Source organism: Chelmon rostratus, chromosome 8 (genome assembly GCF_017976325.1).
Source record: "Chelmon rostratus isolate fCheRos1 chromosome 8, fCheRos1.pri, whole genome shotgun sequence".
Taxonomy (NCBI): Eukaryota; Metazoa; Chordata; class Actinopteri; order Chaetodontiformes; family Chaetodontidae; genus Chelmon; species Chelmon rostratus.
In genome coordinates, this window is record NC_055665.1 from 5,302,919 (window position 1) to 5,321,833 (window position 18,915).

Below are 18,915 nucleotides of genomic sequence, written 5' to 3' on the forward strand. Positions count from 1 at the left end.
CGACACAAATCACAAAACAGCTGCTCGGTCACGTGTTCGCTTTGGTCACAGATTTGGCAAAATGGTAACATGGTAATCTGTAACAGCTGGTGAACTGTGTCAGTGCTGGTTGCAGTGGTGACAGAAAGGTCACCTGAGAGCAGCTGCTGGTGGCAGAATGGTAATATCAAAAGTAAAAGACGTTTTACAAGTGAAGAGGAAGCATTCATGTAACTTATTCATACTTCTACAACAAGACATATTGTGTTGCCATTCTAACAAAATATTAACTTGTAATGTGCTTTAAACGAGAGGTTGAATTTTTTTTTTTTTTTAACCCAACTGGTTGATCCCTTCCACAGTGAAAGTAACTGCAGTCTGAGTGACAGGCAACAAAATCCACCGTCCTTCATCTGTGCTAAAACGATGATGAGTTCAGCTGAATCGGTCACGTTAGTTTCAAACCTCGACTTCCTGCCTCTCCACTGACACTCACATTGTCCCGGATAGCACAAGAAGGAATTTCACGCTTAAAAAGACTGTAACTCTGGAGGACCCGCACCTGATTTGCCAAAGTGACACCGAAGCCAGCCTTCAGAATGGTTTTACGCACAGAGCGAGGGCTGCGGATTCCATCCCTCATCACTTACAAAGAAATCGCTTCAGCAAAGGACCTCGTTCAACAATTTGAACATGCAGGCGTATAAAGAAGTGTTTTTCTACGTGAAACTGTTCTTTAATATGCGTGATGCGTCATACTGATGAAGTGTGCACTGACCGACTGTTTGCTCTGCCCCTCCTCCGCTGCTCGTGTTTGCTGCTCTTTCACAGTATAGCTGATTAATTACCTCTCTATTTTCATCCTTTGTTTTTTTTTCCACCTCCCCTCTTCCTCTCTCCTCTCTCTCAAAATGCCACAACACAACAGCACAACATAGCTAATTAATCAGTCGGCCTAGATACAGTACGAGACGGAGCTCGTTCCTCTCCCTGCCTTGAGAACATTTTGTACGGCGAAATAATGGTTGATGATCTATTTCAGATTAGCAATACTCATTACACTTGTTTTTGTGGTGTCGACTCCTCCATTTTTAAACAGCAAATTTGCAAATGCACGCTTTTTGTAGTCTGAGGGTTTGCAGACTGCACTTCATCTGGAGGGGTCGGATAAGTGTCAGTGATCTCAGCTACGTCTGAAATTAATGCTAACTGGTGCTCAGCGCCTTCTCCACACAACATTAATTCATGTAGTTGTGTCAGTGCATGCATTCATGTTCAGCGCATTCAATTAATGCAGATGGTAATTACATTTTGGAGCCATTAACGACAGTAAATGTGAATTTCTCCGCATTAAGTATGGAACAAGTGAACAAGGAAACAAGAAGGTGCAGACAAATTAGTTAATTATTACAGGTTGGTAAATTAGTTGGAGATGAAATAGGGATCACCATAAACATTAGAGTCTTTTTTTTGGAGAAGTATTTTTCAGAAGAAAGATTTTTTTGGGTGCAGCAGTTTGCAGCAGCCGACTTTTTCCCTACAGATGGAGCCACCAACAAGTACATTTGCTCATAAATTGACACAGGCTATTGGAGTTCTATATGACTTCCAGTTATAACAGCCTGGCTGACACCGACAGCCGACTGTAGGCTCAGTAAAGGCCTGTAATTTTCTAAGCCATCCACCTCTTTCTCGCTTAATGGGCTGGGGCTTTTGCTGGGAACCCTGGGTTAGTTTTCAGCTTTGATTCGCCAGGAAGCCATCCAGCATTCTTGACAGCCTAGAAAATAGCGTATGGATAAATGGTGGAAGGAAGGAGGTAATGGAAAAAAGAGGTTGTGGTGGGCTTTGGATGGTTTAGATAGTAAGCCTTCCACTGGAGGAGTCTCAAACCCATTTGATGTTGAGAAAGGGAAGATTTGTTGCAGGCTTTTAGGGTTCTGCAGCGATCATAAACCTGCCATCTCGCCTCATGTGCAAGGTTGAGCGGGCAGCTTAACTTTGGACAGCATCTAACCTTTGTGTGTATGTGCGTGCACGTGTTCTTGAACTTGTGTCAGCTACCAGCACGGGACAACATATCTCCTTTTAAAATGTCCAGCAAGAGCAAAAGATAATAGAGGGAATAAAGCAGAAACAAACAATAAAACTGTCACAAATGTGGCTGTCAGAGGAGATAAAAGCAGAGAGGTAAAACTGAGTGGGGAGGCAGTCGTGAGAGCACACTGGACTATGAAAGGGCCCGTGCATGACGAAGACGAGCCGACGAAGGAGCGAGAGTGAGCGTGACAGACAGGAAGCCCACTCAGAAATGAATCTGCATTTCCTGCCACGATTAATCTGTCAGCGCGGGCAGATTATCCCTCTCAGAACACAGGAGTGTGGCATTAGCATGGGATGTAGGATTATATTGGGGGAATGGAGGAAAAGAGAAGAAATGCATGTTCTGAGAGGCTGAAGATGTTCACGAGTTGCACGCAGACATACGGGCGGACGTCAAAGTCTGCACCCTTGCATGCGAAGTAGCGGCTCCCCTGCGAGACTCAAGGGGGAAAGTGGGGAAACGACACTGACAGATGACAGCAGTAAAGAGGTTGTGAGTCTGCATCCTTAAACTGTCAGATAAGAGTGTGAAGCACGAGCCGTGGCCGGCAATCATTTGACTATCTTGACGGAAGGTCAGAAAGGAGGTGGCTGGCTCTGTGTTATCCCGGGATTTAACTCAATGAATTATACATATTTATCTTGGAGTTCTGCAGCGATTTTTCAAGCAAAGAAAACAATGAATTATGAAGAGTCTGCCGGTGTTTGTAACACTGTTTCTAAATGTTTAAAAAAGCAAGTGGGGAAAAAAGCTTATTTCCATCTCCTACTCGCTCTCGTTTCATTTTTAATCATTTCCGAATAAATTTCTAGCAATAAAAAATGGTTTGATTAAAGGAATTAAATTACCTCTTGTTGAACTGCCATCATTTTCAGCTTTTCCTCTCTCTCTCTCTCTCTCTCTCTGTCCTCGTCTTTCAGTGATGGCAGTCTGTCCACCAAACAGATTGTTTTCCTGCAGAGACCCGTCCTGGGCCGAAAGAGGAGGGAATCAAAGGTACGCTACCTCAGACTTCTCTCTGTATCTTTTGGCTGATGTGGGCTCTCCCACCAGATGTTTTGTCACCTGCTCACCATACATCCAAGGCCAGCGTCACCTTTTGACACCTCCAATTCCACAGCTGTTTTGGTTTTAAGTAGCCAAACACCCACAGCCCTGGACGTATGTGAACAGACTCCTGTCTGCAACGGACAAATGTGTTGTTTGCTTGGTAGCTTGGTAATGCTTTCTTGGCGACCCTGAAGGGCGGTGATAACCTCTAAAGCTGACCTTTGTCCGCAGTGGAATGAATTGATGTTGACACTTTCTGCAACCCGAATTTAAACTGCCATCACAACAACAAGTTTAATAGGCCCTAAGACTCAGGGAATTTCTAGCGTTAACAAGATTTTCTTGCGCGTTTCTTTGCAGTTTATTTGAGTTCTCTCTATCCCTGCAGTGTGTAGAACCCTGCAGAAGTTGTTCAAGTAATTGAGAACATTTTGCATTAAATTTCTGCCTGTTTGTTTGGTCAGACGGCAGGCCTTGAGGCCATCAATAACTCCCCTCAAAATGGCCTCAATTTCCTTCCCAGCATCAATGAGACTTATTCGAATTAGCTCGTTATCCCAGTACAATATTAGATCCACTGTGATCCATTCTTAATTAAGTCTGTGTGTACTTATTTGTGCCCAAAAGCATATTTGAAGAGCTACAATGCATTCCACTAACAGGCTAATGTAAATTTCAAATGTTTCAGAAATTGATCTTCAAGGCCCGAAGCAAGTCCAACAAGAACTGCATCAAAGACACAGCGAAGAACAAGAAGAAGAAGAAGACAAAAACTGAGAAGGATGTTGAGGATCCCAAGATTCTTGATGACAGAGAAAAGGTTGAGAAAGAGGAGGACAAGAGCAGGGATGAAAGGGGGAACGCAACAGATGTAGAGGCAACAAGAGAAAGCGAGGCGTTGAAAGAAAGGGAGGTGAGATGTGAGGAAGTTAGAAAGATTGATGATGGGATCGATATCAGCATAGAGACTGTTGAAAAGAAAGATGGAGGAGCAGAAACAAAAGACAAAGGAGCAGAAAGTGGCACAGAAGGAGAGAGAGGGGAAAAGATGGAGAGGGATGGAGAGGGATCAAAAGAGAATGGCGAGCCCTCCGAAAACGGCGAGGTCCGGGAGGTGACGCAAATCGTTGCGAGTGTCGAAACGCAGAGCGAGACCAAAGAAAAGGAGGAAGAGGGTGGAGCGAAAGTGGAAGCTGTGATCGAAAACGGGGTTGAGACGGATGAGGAGAAAGACGAGGATGAAGAGAGCGCGATCAAGACGGAAGAGCCGGTGGGTGTGGAGGTCGTCGCCAAGGAGGTTGTGCCAGATTCACACGCCATGCCAACTAATCAAAGCCCAGAGGAGATGCAGGAATAGCCCAAGTAGTCTACGTCGAGGTGTTTCCCCGCCCTACCTCTCAAATTCCCCATTAAGAACTGGTTCACAGCGTTGTCCCTGATCCAAATTAAAGGGGCTTCAATCCCCATCGCTGCAGCATTCTCCAACCATAAACGACACCATCTTTCACAGACAACCCCCCCAACCTGACGCAGTTTAGCTACAGAACAACATCAGCCCTACTGTATAACCACACATACTGAATGTATATACCCAAAACAGGAGACGCTGGTCACCGTGGAGACACTGGAAGAACTGGATGAGCATCAATAGGGGGTTGAACATCAAGAATGATGCATCAGATGGGGGGCTTTCTTCTTTCACTGAAGAAGAACGAGAAAGGCCTGGTCAAACCAGCGTTCAAACAAATTCCTCACGACAAATTTGCACCATCGACCAAAAGCAAGCAGACTTTCTGACAGTGTGGAACTATGAGGGAGCAGAGACCCCGAGAGTTAAAATAGAGGATCTCACCTCATTGGCCGTGTTGCTCCATCCACTGTCAGAGTTTAGACCGCTCCACAAAAGAGGCAAAGTCTTCAGACGATTATGAGTCAGGCGTCCATGCCACAAGTCCGTCTTTTGGATAAACTGTGTGAACTTGTTGTCCCATTAGTGACCGCGACAACAAGCTAACACGCTAACTCTTTAGGGAATGAAACGGTGTGCAAAGCTGAGAACAAAATGTAAGAGGGGACATTCCTGTGAAAACAGAAAAAAGCTACTGAGACTGGCTAACGCTAGCGTGTTAGCATTCAGCTCACCAGATACAGCAGTTTACCAGCTAGCTCTGCAAAAAGTCTGTATGTCACCAAGCCTCAAGAACTACAAATTTCTTAAAGGTACAGGGATGAATTACGCTGTGCCACTTCCTGGTGTGACCAGGCCTTTAAGGGAGCGATAGCACGATTCTCGCTGCAACATAGCAGAGCTTGACGTCAGCTTTCAACCTGACTAATGAGGGTCAATTAGATTTCGTTTTGTGGATCAAAGAAAGTCCCCTGCTTGCTTTTGAAGACCAGTTGGAGAAACTTACCAAAACATAAGTCGGAATAGATCCACCCGCATATAGCAGCTTTTTAAAAGGTGTATCTTCACCTGAGAGTCGAACAGCTCTTTCCAGTTTGTGAAACTGAGAAAAAAGAGGCAGAACGGAGGCAGGACAGGCCTTCCTCATCCAAACGGCCGCAAAGGATGCTCAGGAAAGCATCTTGCGCGATCGCAGAGCGTGTCACCACGTCCCGTTCCCTCGCTCCGTGCACCGCAGTGAGTGGCGATGTGGAGGGAACCTGGAGCAGAGCGGCGGTAGAGGTGATGGGAAAGGCGTTTGTTGCGACAGGCAATCCAAAGTAGGGTGAAGAGATAATTGTTTACGCGGAGCTCTAAGCCGTCAAGTGCTTCAAAGAGAGCCGATAATCACTCTTTGGTGTGGTGTGCTAAGCTCACCTCGCATACAGAATGTTCCTTATTCAACGCCAAGTCAGATAAGGATGTGAAATTCAGCTGAATGTTTGCAGCTCGAGGGCAGGGCTCATATTTAGATGCACCTAGTTAGCTTTTACGTACCAGAGTGAGGATTTATTTCCACGCAAAGTTGCATTTTTAATCGCATCTCCAGGCGAGGGGCCAGAAACAAAAGCGCCCGTCGGGGTGGAAACAAGGTTAAGCTGTGTGGTCGGGACCGAGCCGCGTTGTTTGCCGAGACCAAAACCGAAGATTGAGAGGGAGAAGCTGAGACAAAGAAAGAGGTTGAGAGCGAAAGAGAAAGACCACACAGCGTACGAGAGTCAAATAAAAGAAATGAATAGGCTCATTTAAAGTAACGGCCGTTTGCGTCCCACGTTCCCCGTCGAGATTTCCTTCATTATTTTACCTCCAGCTCTTTAAGCACCTCTTACCAGACATCATTTCTGACAATAAGCAAGTCATAATGTGCTGTTCCACGGCATTGAGTAGCTTTCCATTTTAAAAGGGGGATGGGGGGAGGTGAGGAGGAGGCAGGAAGGTGGCGACGTTCACGGTGTAGAGCTCTCATTAGCTCACTAATGGATTTTGTCAGCGGGGTATCTGTCAGGAATCGTGCATTTGTAATGGGGGTCACTTATTGGGGGAGGTATTGACGGCGAAACACGTCAAAAAAACAAACAGCCTTCAGATTTACCAGTGATGTCACAGGGACTCGATCGCGCCGAGGAGGAAGAGTTTCCGTTAGAAATGCTAAATTTAGCAAGGAAATTACACACACTCCATCATAAAACATGCCAGAGAACCTATTTATTAAAATGTTCGCATTCGGTTAATCAAGAACTTAAACCAGCTGCTGTCCTGCTTTATACAGACTCTAATTTGTCACCATTTGGATCTTTTTGTTTTATTAGAACAGATGATACCTGGGTGTCTCCTTTTCGGGGATGAAGCTCTTCAATTACGTGCAAGTAAGATCGATTATGCTGAATAAGTGCTCTCCTTAATGAATCCACCCGCCGCTGAGATTTTTTTCGATGTACAATGGCAAGTGTTTTTTGTGTAGAGTAGAATATAAAAACTGTGACCAGCTTAGCCTTATTACTATACTGTAAATGGCCCTCGATCTGCTTTTAGACACGTCTTTTAGAGGCACAATGGTGGTTTAAGTGTTATATGTTTGTTATAGTCAAACAGGAAAGTTTTGCTACAGTCAGTGTTGGTATTTTGAAGCTGTTGTTCCCTGTTTTATTACTGGCATTCAGAGCGAGGGGATAAAAGATTTGACGTGTTTGTCTATATGAAGGTAATATGTTTTGGATTTATTTTTCACACTTTTTTGTTCATTATTATTGTGAATGTTTTCGAGTCAAGAGATTTTTTACGGTGACTTTGTGTCGCCTCTGCTGTTCCGCTAAAGCTTGCTGAAATGTATTTCTGACTGACGCTTCGAGCTACCTCCCGAGGGCTGTTGTTGGTTTTAAACTGAGGGGTCGACCGCGTATGTGACCCCCTGAAACATATGCTCCTTGTCCTCCCGCCCTCCACTATGACGGAGCCCAGACCCGTGAGCGCGAGGTCATCGCTAATGGCAGGCGAGGTCGAGGGTCATGTTTGAGCCAGAACGGGCTTTCCACAGCTGTACACAGGAGTTTGCACGAGCACATGACAAATAACCACTATACTGAATTAAGATATGAAGTCATATCATGATATTCTCTGTGGTATTTTTTATTTTTTCCTTTTTCTTTCTTTAGCTGTCGGCCGTTTGAGCTTTAATAAGCACTTATTGCATTCAAGAAATATTTTGTGCATCAGAGCTGCTGGGGAGCAAATACGACTCAGCTGTCACTTTCGCACGTTTGTCAGAATGTGACAAACATGAAGCATGAACGGCAGCGCCAGAAGACGCCGCTCGATAGCTGACGAGATCGTTATGAATATATTAAGAGGAACGTCCCCGCTGAGTCCTGGTCAACTTATTTTTCCCTCAGATTTAATCAATTTCTTCATTTTCTCCAGCGTCAAGATAAACTGTCGTCTATCTATTTCATGAATATGAGTTTATTTCAGTATTCCAGCCTGTCTTTTCTTTTCTTTTTTTTTTGTTTTTTTTCTTTTTTAAAGCTGAAACTGTGACGTTTATTCCCCTTCGGCATCCTGTGAAAACAGACAGATCGTATTCCACTTTATCGAGACGAGCACAGTTTGGAGTGTCAGTCGAGCGGCGAGCTGATCTCGTGTGGCGGGACTGTTCGTCGACTCCCGCCACAGTCCTGTCGGACATCCACAAACACGGATGGGAGCGGATCGGAGCCGTGACAAAAGTTACAACCGGCCCCGCGTCCGCCGGCCGTCCCACCTGAGTCCGCGGCCTTCAGGGCTCCATCGCTCCCTGATAAGTGCAGCGCAGTCTCACCTCTGACATGAGTTCACTCCAGGGAACTGTGGGTAATTGTGATTTTTTTTCGTCTGGTATTACAAAAAAAAAAGAAAAACACAGACCTGGAGAGAAAAGCAGGGCAGGATCTGACACTTCATCAGTTAAATGATGCTGAACCATGTTAACGTAGCCGTCCGTGAAAAGAAGGAGACCTTTGACTAATGTTAGAGTTAAATATACACTTGCAGCCCTCTACCCGTCGTGTAAAAAAAAGGGTAATATACAGTTTCCTGTCTTATATCAGCATAATTGTCTCTGAGCCTCAATAGTGGCGCTGGTGCAATCGTTCTTGGTAATGCTGTAAAAAAAAAAATGTAATGGTTCATTTCCTGTGTGCTACTATGATGTGAAATGGGCAGAGTAGAAGTGACAGAACATGATACAATAGGATGCCGTCATTTTTTTTCCCCCTGTGTTGTCACTTTAGCTTGCTCACAGCCTCTGGAAAATGTATTCTTGGGTTTTTGTCTCTGATGTTAGTTTTTTGCCACCTCGGCTGCCATCTTGAATGTTGAGTATCTTTGATCATGTGCTGATGTCACTTGCATAGCAGCGTTTTGCCATCGAGGAAGAAGAAGTATTCTTTATCTTTGCGATCCCGAGTATGTCCACATTCCTATTGTTCATGACATCTGTACAATTTGTATATTATAAAATGATTTATATTTAATGTGTACATGCGTCCTTGCTTCTTTTGTGTTGAGGGAAGTGCAGCATCTGCTTGCTGAGGCGGCTCGTATTAAAAGTGACTTAGATGCTCGAGTGCGAAGCTTTTCCAGGGATTATGGGTCTAGATTTGACTCGTCAACTCATTAAAGTTGTTTCATTTTTCCGACTGAAGACGAAAAAGCGACACAGATGCGGAAACACCTCCTGCAGTCGTCATCAAGACCACTTCAACTGAGTCTAAGACAAGTCCAAGTTCAAGACTGAGTCAGAACAGAGCCCATTTAACGTTCTTCATACTGTTGTTCAATATGAAAGATATAAAATTATGTGACATAAAGACAATCTCTCAGTATGATGATGATGATGATAATAAACTTTATTAATAGAGCAAGTGAGTGCTTCATATAGAAAAGGCAGAATGGACATAAACACAGATAAAAAAAATTAATGTAAAATAAGATGGAGAATAAAACCCACTTAATCATGATTGAGAAAGTGAGATGAAAATAAAACTAAAGGTAGTGCAAAAAACCACAGATTTAATAATAAAATATATGATAATGTAATACAATGCTTTGGATGTAGAAAAGTTTGAAATTTGATACAGAAAGGAAACAACAAAAATGTGCTTAAACTTTTAATTATTCTTCAAAGTCATGTCAAAAAGTCAAAGAAAAAATAGATATAGATAGGTCCACACTGTCCTTGGAGAAATATAGAAAGCAACTGAAAGATGAAATGACAATTTCAGTCCACTGCACACAGCGAAAACACAAAAAGAAGCAGACTGCGGCAGAGAAATGAGACTTACAGACTCAAATCACTGTTTCTCCGAGAGAAGAGAACTTTTTTCAAAATCTGCTCCATCTGGTTATTACCTTCATTACTGTGGAAGCCTTAGAAATAGATCAGCTTTATAGTTATTACACCCAACACCACGACAATACCATTCAGCCCCAAAACTGTCCCTCCTGCATCAATATTTCACATAAAAACCAAGGCCGGCACCCGTCACATCAACCCTACGGTGTTTATGAACAGAGCTATATTTACAGTTGAGTCAACATGGCCGCTGTGATCTATCATGAGCTTGGAGCCCGGGGGAGCATAAGGTCATTAAGGGGAGAGGGCTTTGCCTTCAACCGCAGCCACAAACACCATATCCATTCTGTTCACTACAGGAGGTGTTAATGGCTCTTTAGGCAGATTGGGGACCGCTGGCGAGTCGCTAAGCTGGTCAGAAACACACTCAGCCTGTGGTTTGGATATTAAACTTATGACCCGGGGCGTTACATCCTTGAGGTTCCACTGCACGACCCAGAGGGAAAGCTGCACAGCAACTTGCTGAGGGCAGCGTGTTTTGAATAATGAAGTTTGTGAGTGGAGAACGTGTTGTTTTCATGACTGAGGTGCAGGAAGCCAGAACAGCGTGCAGGGTGGGGTTGATGTTGATTCAGTGCAGGTTCTGGGCCTTTGTGCCCAGAGGGCTCCTGAGGTTCACTAAGAGGTGGAGCTGCACGGCCGTGCCAGGTGTTCACTGTCGAAATGATTGATCCACGATTCATTGCACCCGTAAAATCAGTGCAAGATGTCTATATTGGATGTGTCGTGTCATAAATGTCATTGTTTCTGGTGAGATGCGGGTTAAGGTTCCACTTGACGCAGCAGTGCCATCTAGTGGCTGTCAAAGGCTTCAGGGAAAAAGAGCTCAAAACAAACTCCTGGTACGAATGATTATGAGTATTTGATCACAGAATATTAATCACAGTCACAATCAAGTCATCAGGGTAATCTTGAGGTAGGCTACACTACCATTCTATTTATTATGCCAGAGAAGGAATTAGGATATCCCAATATATAGTATCTCAATTGCAGTATGCCAAATGCAAGACAGCGTGCTTTTGTGGCTTCTGACTTACAGTCAGCAGAAGATACGGTACATGGACCGAGCAATCCGACAGCAGGGTTGGTACAGAAGTCTTGATGCTCTTTCCAAATGCTTCATTTTTCTTTTTGTTTCAAATTTCACATTATGGACCATGAGGGATGGAAGAGGGTCAGAGTTCATGGCGCAATGCTATAATGAAGTCTGAAGTAATATTCTCCAGTTGTATGCATACTGCATTCAACAGTACATATTGTAAGGACAGCTGCAGTTCGGCATTGGAAGGTCTAATGAAAGGCATTATTGAGTTGCATTATGGGAAATGTCCGATCCAGAATTTCTAAAGCTTGGCCGATACTAAAAGTAAGGATGTCTCGCTTCTGTCTCCCAGCTGTACGGAGGTGTATCACCCCTTTAAGTGGAGTAAGGCTATTAAAAATCATGTCATTCCACACTGTCAGACAGTATCACATATCTGATGTATCAATTTGTTTGCATCTTCATCGAGGCAAGATTATGTTTACGCAAAGTTTAAGAATAAACCCAAGATTCTAGATGGCCTGTGCATCATTTTGAATATCTTTTTCCTACAATTCAGCCTCATATTTGCGGTGTCTCCACTGCAATTTAAAGCTCTGTGAGTTTTAGCTAAGTTCAGCTCGTGTTTGTAACGACGCTCCCACCAGAGTGAGTCAGTGAGGGCTGTCAGGACTTTTACAGGCGTTGGTCTGTACTTTTAAAGACAAAAACAAACAGTGGGTCGAGTTTCATATCAAATTGTTCACTTGAGCTCCCGTTTCATATCCTGTCAACACTCCGCCAGCTGATATTAGCATATCTGTTTTTCCAAGCAGACCAACAAGTGCACTTGAGCATCTGACTCTAATAAGTACACTTTGAACCTAGATATGAGGTCAGCACGAGTGTATTAATTACCATAAGAGAGAGGCACGCTGTAGCTGTGTGTTTAAGACTATAATCACTTTGCCTTGACTTGCAAAATCTACTGAAAACCATTACTGCAGCATTTGATAACGTCCTCGAGTTCCCTTCCCCAACCCGCCGCACACACTCTGTGTTAGCAGATTAACTACTCACCGATTAATTAACACAATTACCTCTGTGTGTGCCAATCGTTGTCTTATCAACCTTTGTCAGGCCTTAAACTGTAAATTAATTAATATCCCCTCTCTTGTCATTTCTTAATTACCTCAGTTCCAGCAGGAATTCTGGGAAATGCCTGTGTCAGCGGCTCTGTTTCGTGCTCAAGCATATTACAGCTTTGCTGTGAGCTCATTGGTTCGTTAGACAGGATATGAAAACATGCTGCCCTCACGCTGATGAGGGGTGATGAGGGGGTGACATGATGCAAAAAGTGGCTCTTCAGACGAGGGTTTGATGTGAAGCGGCGCGCTTTAATCTTTCTGTGTTTCCTGCTGAAGGTGACACTCGACTTTGTTTAGAAAGCTGGATGTTTCGACAAATAAGCGTCAGTTTGTCACAGGCTGCTCTAAACTCTGATCTCAGCGAATTTTGAGTCATTAAGAAGGAAGGAGCTGACACTGTACCCATCAAGACCTTCAGTTTCTGGCAAATCATTGAAGAGACAGCAGCGATTCAAAGGAGCTTTTTATTATTTGTCATCTTTGAGGTTCAGGTTGTTGGAGACAGACTGGATCAAACTGCTCAGGTCTGCTTGTTGTTCACCTGCCGGTCACTGTAAATAAAAATACAGGTAATAAGCACAAATATCATTTCATATAGTCGTCCTGCAAACGTACTGCACCATTAAATGTTAAAAAATAAAGCAGCTACATTTCCATTAAAACCATGGAAAATCTCCCTGCTGATGAAGATCATGTGTAATGGCTGAAAGCTCTCGAACAGATACCAAATGAACCCAGAGGTGAGACTGTTGTGCCAACTCCTGTTAAGGTCCAAAATGAATTGTGAAGCTGATTATCAGACGCAGTTTTCTCCACCTTTTGGTCTATTTCAATGAAAATGAAGACACTACGCAATAATACAAAAACACAGTAGGACGGTAGTTTCATTCTGTATAGAGAAACTAAAAAAGGCGTAAGAAGAAAGCTCTGACGGGATTTGATTTCTGTCTTCATGAGGATTCAGTGTGGCTCAAAAAACAGCAGGCTTATTATGGGCTGCAGTCATCTGAACCTGAAAGAAATACAAAGCTTTCCTTTGTTGTATTTTTGGATTCAAACAGCCCAATAATAAATTCAGGCTTGAGAAGAATCAGTTCAAAATCAATAAGCGCGCAGTGATTTTTTAACCTGTCATCATCCTCCTGAGGTTAATGATGTAGAGCACAAACAAATCTAACTCCAGCCTGTGTAGCTGGGATTAAACACTGCACACTTGCCTGTGACATAATTCACCTCTGTAGTGTTTATCAGTGGAGAACATGCAGCACGGCTCGGCTGAAAATTAACACCAGGGCTCTATTTCACAAATCAGCCACAAAATATATTATCTCTGTTATATTATCTCTATTAGGATTTATCAGCGTCAGGGTTTCGTTCCTATCTTGCTAATACTGAACATTTCCAAACCCGAGGAACAGCTGCTGCGTACGTTCCTCGAGTAGCCAGACCTCCATCTTCATCGTCTGGGAACATCTGGAGAACATCTCGTGTCATCATCAAAAACTCTCAAGCTAACGAGAAATCCTGAGGCGCAGCCACTCGGATGGCTGTGAGTGAGAAAGCACTAAAAACACCACTTCTGCTCTCTTTCTGGCTACAAACACATGCTCCACTGCCAAATGTTACTGGCTTCATGTGTTGAGATAGCCTTCGTAGCAACGTTTGTGCCTGGCAAGATATCCTTCAACCAGGAAAGTAACATATTACATTTACTCAAATACTATGCTTAAGCTTAGGTATTTGTACTTCAGTATGTTTCTGCTACACTCAAAGGGACCATTTTCTGCAGGACAAGTACTATTTTCACTGATAATACTTCTGTACTTGTTTTTGTCCTGTTTTATCAGTACTTTTACTTAAGGAACAGAATACGTCTTCCACCACTGTCTTTATTGCAGTTGCAGCTTTTGGTGGCAGCACCTGCAGCACTTTCAGGTAAAGTTGGTGTAACTTGGCGCAGCCACATCTGGATTAAGATTGTTAGCATTTGCTTAAACAAGGATTTATGTGGCTGTGTCATTAACTAGATAGGTTCCTCAAAAGCAACTGAGTTATTTTACCAATTACTGCATATAAAATTAATTAGTTAGAAGGGAAAGTATGCTTTCAGTATTCAGATGTATGCTTAAGTTAATTAATGCACATATTGCTGTATTATTTTAGTGTTGCTGTGGCACAGTATGGGACAAGACAACTGTCAAATTTTATCTATCATACCTAATACCACTGCATCGGGAGTTATTAATACTCCCAACCAGCAGAGGGCAGCAATGACTAGTGTTCTTACCTGTAAACTACACCTGTATTCTTTGGTAGAGAGAGCACACATGGTGCCACATCTACATGGCAACCAAACTGTGATGCAGGAGTTAATGAATAATTCTATTCGACTAACAATCAGTTTATATTAGAAATATTGTAATCACTACGATGAAAATCAAGCTTGTGCCATTTGATCATAAGGCAGAAAATCGGGGGAATAGGCTGCATTTGTGCACTATTTTAAGACAAAAGTAACGAGACCATTTAAATTTAAATAATTGTAATTGCAAAATTTCATTTGAAAAAGTAACTAGTTACATTTCTAGTTACTGCGGATAGTCGTGGAATAAGACACGTTACCCCAAGCACTTATCATCAACCAGTCAGCTGTTTCTTTGCTTCGGTTTCCATCATTGTCTTACCTGCACAGTCCTGGCACAGCAATGGAAGCGCACATCATTGAGGCTCGAGTCATCGAGGCCATACTGGTATTCCTCCATCTTGCTCTCGATGCCGCAGATTCCTCCATCGACACACTCCTGGCTCCAGTAGCCGTACTCTCCCCATTCCGTGCCGGGCCCCTCGAGCGTCGGGTTGCTGCTGCAGCGGAACTTGATGTTGTTCATGGCCGTGTCGTCACCGAACAGGCCCTGATGGGGCTCCACGCGGATCTGGAAAGAGGTGAGCACGCCTCTGGGGCAGTACTGGGGCTGGGACCAGTCACCGAAGCTGGACGAGAGAGTAGGAAATGCATGAGAGCTGGGGGGGAAATCTGGAGGGGATCCAAGATGAGTGATGGAAACAAGACATTTCAACATCTGAACACCTAATTGGCAATCCTGGCAGAAGTGGTGCTTTCAATTCCCCTTTGAACATGATGGGAAGCTGCCAGTCCAGCTTCCTGCTGCTTTCAAAGTACCTACTTTATTTATCTAATTCTTATTTAACCTTCATAAGCACAGCCAGGTTAGGCCCACCGAGATCGATGATCCCTTTCACAAGATAGATCTGGCCACAGCAACAAACAGCTGCATAGTTAAAGGCATCAATAAAAACTATTCAGCTCAAGTGGCAGACACTGACACGTTCATTACTGTTACATTACAATTCCTCCTGCTGAATATGATGATATGCCGCCAAAATCAGTTTTAATGCACGTGCACCACTCTCTAATGGCCTAATTAATGGTTAATAAGCAATTTACTAATACTTCATACTTTGAAAAGTACACGTATTGGATTGACAGGTTGGGAAAATTCAATTCAATAAATCATTTGATCGCTAATTTCTCAGGATCATATTTTAAATCACTCCTTAGAATTGAATTATTTAAAAAAAAAACTTTGTTTCATTGTATTTTGGCCACTATTATTTGCTGATTATAATTTGAGTTGTTCTTACCTAAAGCACTTATGTTTTAGTAAAGTTGTTTTAAAGGTCCAGGATCTATGGGGATCTACTGTCAGAACTGTAACAAAATATTTGTTTTTATGTTTGCATCAGTGTGTAATCACGTGTTTCTTTAAATTAGAATGAGCTCTTTCTACCTACAGAAGAAGCCGTTGCACCACCATGTGTCTACAGTAGCCCAGAATGGACAAAACCAACAGTCATTTTTCACAGCTGCTGTAGGGCAGGTGGAGGTGAGTGGTATTCAGTAAATCCTACATGCTGCACCTTTAAAAAGCTGCTACATACTGTAAATAAAGACATTTAACATTTATAAATGCTTGCTTGACTGCTTGCTTAATAAAAAGTGACCAAAGAGCATTTATTAAAGGGTTTCCAACATTTAAAACTGCACGATTAGCTTTAAGAAAGGATAAATATGTGTTTATGTATATGAAGGATGCCTTGTTATCGTTGTGGGCGACTTACTAGCCAGTGTGGGACTCAATGGAGTAGAGGAAGCTTCGGTCCTCATCCCTGGCGCAAATGAGGCGGATCCCGTTCAAGGCGGTGTCGTCCAACCCGTACTGGTTGGGCTCCACCTGAGGAAACAGACAACAGTTCCCAGAAGCAGTAACAGCTCTGGTCAAACCAGCTTCCAATCTTGTTGTTGTCTTACTGTGGTGAAGTTTCACACCAGGTTACAGTATGATTGATTTTTAAGGGTTTGTGGTCAATGCAGAGAAGTGGAGGTGAGCATCTGAAACAAGAAGTAGTATTTTTCTGTTCAGAGTTCTTCTGAGTGGATGAGAATTGTTCTGCACGCAGGTTAACACACACACACACAAAGGATTATTTTCAGTTTTTAAGCTCCTTCGTGATTATTTTTAAACTGTACTCACACCCCACATGCTGGTTTTTGGTTGCTGTAATTGTTCCTGACCTCCATATTGGCTGTGAAGTGATCTCTTCATGAGTCCAATATAAGAAGGGAGACAAAATCCATAATCCTCAACTTCAGGTGAAATGAATACGAGGCTTCAGCAGTGTGAGTAAACTAAATCAAATGGATTTCTTTCAGGTTTGTCTTTTTAGCATAAACTCTGTCTTTGTGTTTCCTTGTTGGTGTTGTTGCTGAGCTGCAGGGAGGAATAAAAGCACAAAAAGTGAATTTCAAACGCTGCAGATAGCAAATACAGACGGCACCAATTTGATCTGACTGACTCAGACCAGCTTTGCCTGAAGTGAATGGACTTTTACTCAGAACGAGGACTTCTGTTGCCCATCTCTTCAACTGAAGTCAAACTAGCAAAGAATCATGTCCTGTAGTAAGAAGAGGAGGAACAACTACAGCAACCAAAAACTGTTTTAATGTATCCATGAAAAAATATTCTCTACACACGCTGGTTTGAGACTACGCGTCTTCATTTTCAAACCATTTCATGTATCTGAATGCAGAAAGAAAAGCTGCAGTCATGACTCTGATGCATTTACTGCAACCTCAGCAAACAGCTCTGCAGCTTCCAGTTCTCGTCCTCAGGGTAAGACTGCAAACGACTGACTGGCATTTATACTGACGGGTGCAGATGTCACCAATCAAGGCAATCAACTGGAGGCCAATGGAAGACCTGTCACATGACCACATTATCAAGAAAACAAGCCCAGATCAGACAGAAACATGAGAGAAGTTAAAAAATTAAACGTTCTACGTTGAAGCCGGAGAAAATATTCACAAAACACAAAATTATGTCCACAGGAATAAAGCTTCAATTCAATATTAAAGCTTGAACAATGACAGGGAGATTGATTATAATCTTACACGTCACTCTGTTAAAGACAAATTTATGATATCAAACAATGAGGCCAAAGCTGCAACACTGTTATATAAACATAATGTATATATGGTGTGTGTGTGGTTGTGTAAATACAAATAAAGCATAAGATAAACCTTCAACTGGCCTCAAGCTGATTGCCTTGATTTGTAACACCTGTCCAGGTAAAGATGCTGGTCACATGAGTGTCGTTCTTATGCTGTTTGCTGAAACGGTGACATTTACATGTAGAAATAAATGCATTGGATTGACAAGTAAAATTAGAGCGTGGTTCAGCCCATCAGCCACAGTAATTCTGTTAATTAAAATATCTGAAACATGTGAAGTAGGAGTCAGTGTCTTTACCCTGACACTGAAGCCAACAGCAAAGAACTTGTCGGGACACATCTCAGGCCAGGTCCAGTTTCCAAACTGCTCTCCGTTGTTCACGGTGAGTATGGATTTGTACTGTCTGCTGTTAAAGGCCACGCCAGCGCGCTGCAGAAAGCTTTTCTCCTCACAGAGCCCACCGGACAGCACGGCCAGCAGGGCCACAGCGGTGAACAGACTTGCCATTTTCACAGCAGTGAATCGCTGTTTCACTCTGAAATGCCAACTAACAAGTAGCAGGGGTTCAGGCTCAAAGCTCTTATACCTCCTCAGTCCCTTCCAGAATAGACCAGTGGTATCAGGATGGATCATTTACAGAGCGGCATGGGAATGAACAGCTGGTGTTAGAAAAATAAAGTTTTTTTTCCATGACGAATGATGAAAGGGTCTCCGCTATGCGTCTAATAATGCTTTTATCTTCTCCACGGCATGATTGAATTTAACATTTCGACATCAGCAGCCGGCAGAACATCCACATGTCTGCACTGCCTTTAGTCCCCAGGTTCTGCAGCAACAGAACCTTCACAGTTAAGAAGACTTGTAAGCAGCTGCGGCAGGCATTGCTCCAAGATTAATAATGTATAGACTGAGAAGTGCAGTGTCAGTAAATGGGAGATTCGTAGAAAAGGCGGAAGCTGTTTGTTTTGTCTCGTCTGGATATGCTCAGGCTTCACACCTTATCACGGCTGTCAGATAAAAACTGAGGGAACCTGTTTTTACTGATACAAGGAAAACAGCAAAACTTAGGCTGTCACTGATAAAGCTTTCACTGTATTCATACGCTCATCATCATGTTTTTACACATGAAAATAACCCAAATTCTCCTACATTATCTGCATATTCAGGACAATGAATAGCTCTGATGTAGGTTGAATAAACAGTTTAACAGCTCAGGTGAATTTCAATCTACTGTGGGTTTTAGCAT

General features: G+C 43.0%; 2 protein-coding genes across 2 annotated transcripts in view; one reads left to right on the plus strand and one right to left on the minus strand.

Moving 5' to 3' along the window:
- Window positions 1-9,092, plus strand: part of LOC121610877 (raftlin-like) — a 104,380-nt gene extending 95,288 nt beyond the window's left edge. Inside the window, exons 9-10 of the mRNA XM_041943189.1 lie at window positions 3,004-3,079; window positions 3,822-9,092. Coding sequence (XP_041799123.1) covers window positions 3,004-3,079; window positions 3,822-4,490 — 745 coding nt within the window. The 3' untranslated portion in view covers window positions 4,491-9,092. The remainder of the gene's footprint in view (window positions 1-3,003; window positions 3,080-3,821) is intronic.
- A 3,532-nt stretch (window positions 9,093-12,624) lies between these two features.
- Window positions 12,625-18,176, minus strand: LOC121610937 (vitelline membrane outer layer protein 1 homolog). The gene is made up of 4 exons (XM_041943266.1): window positions 17,967-18,176; window positions 16,279-16,391; window positions 14,823-15,129; window positions 12,625-12,689 (listed from the first exon to the last, which is right to left on the minus strand). The coding sequence occupies exons 1-4, from the start codon at window positions 18,174-18,176 to the stop codon at window positions 12,687-12,689; spliced, it is 633 nt and encodes a 210-aa protein (XP_041799200.1). The 3' UTR covers window positions 12,625-12,686.
- Between the last annotated feature and the right edge of the window lie 739 nt (window positions 18,177-18,915).

What these genes read in the sequence shown, in the direction of transcription:
- LOC121610937 (XM_041943266.1), bottom strand. Translation starts at nt 18,176, where the DNA reads ATGGCAAGTCTGTTCACCGCTGTGGCCCTGCTGGCCGTGCTGTCCGGT. An exon ending in CTGTTGGCTTCAGTGTCAGG is followed by an intron (nt 16,392 to 17,966) that starts GTAAAGACACTG and finishes CTGTTTCCTCAG; the next exon opens with GTGGAGCCCAACCAGTACGG. An exon ending in ATTGAGTCCCACACTGGCTA is followed by an intron (nt 15,130 to 16,278) that starts GTAAGTCGCCCA and finishes TCTCTCGTCCAG; the next exon opens with CTTCGGTGACTGGTCCCAGC.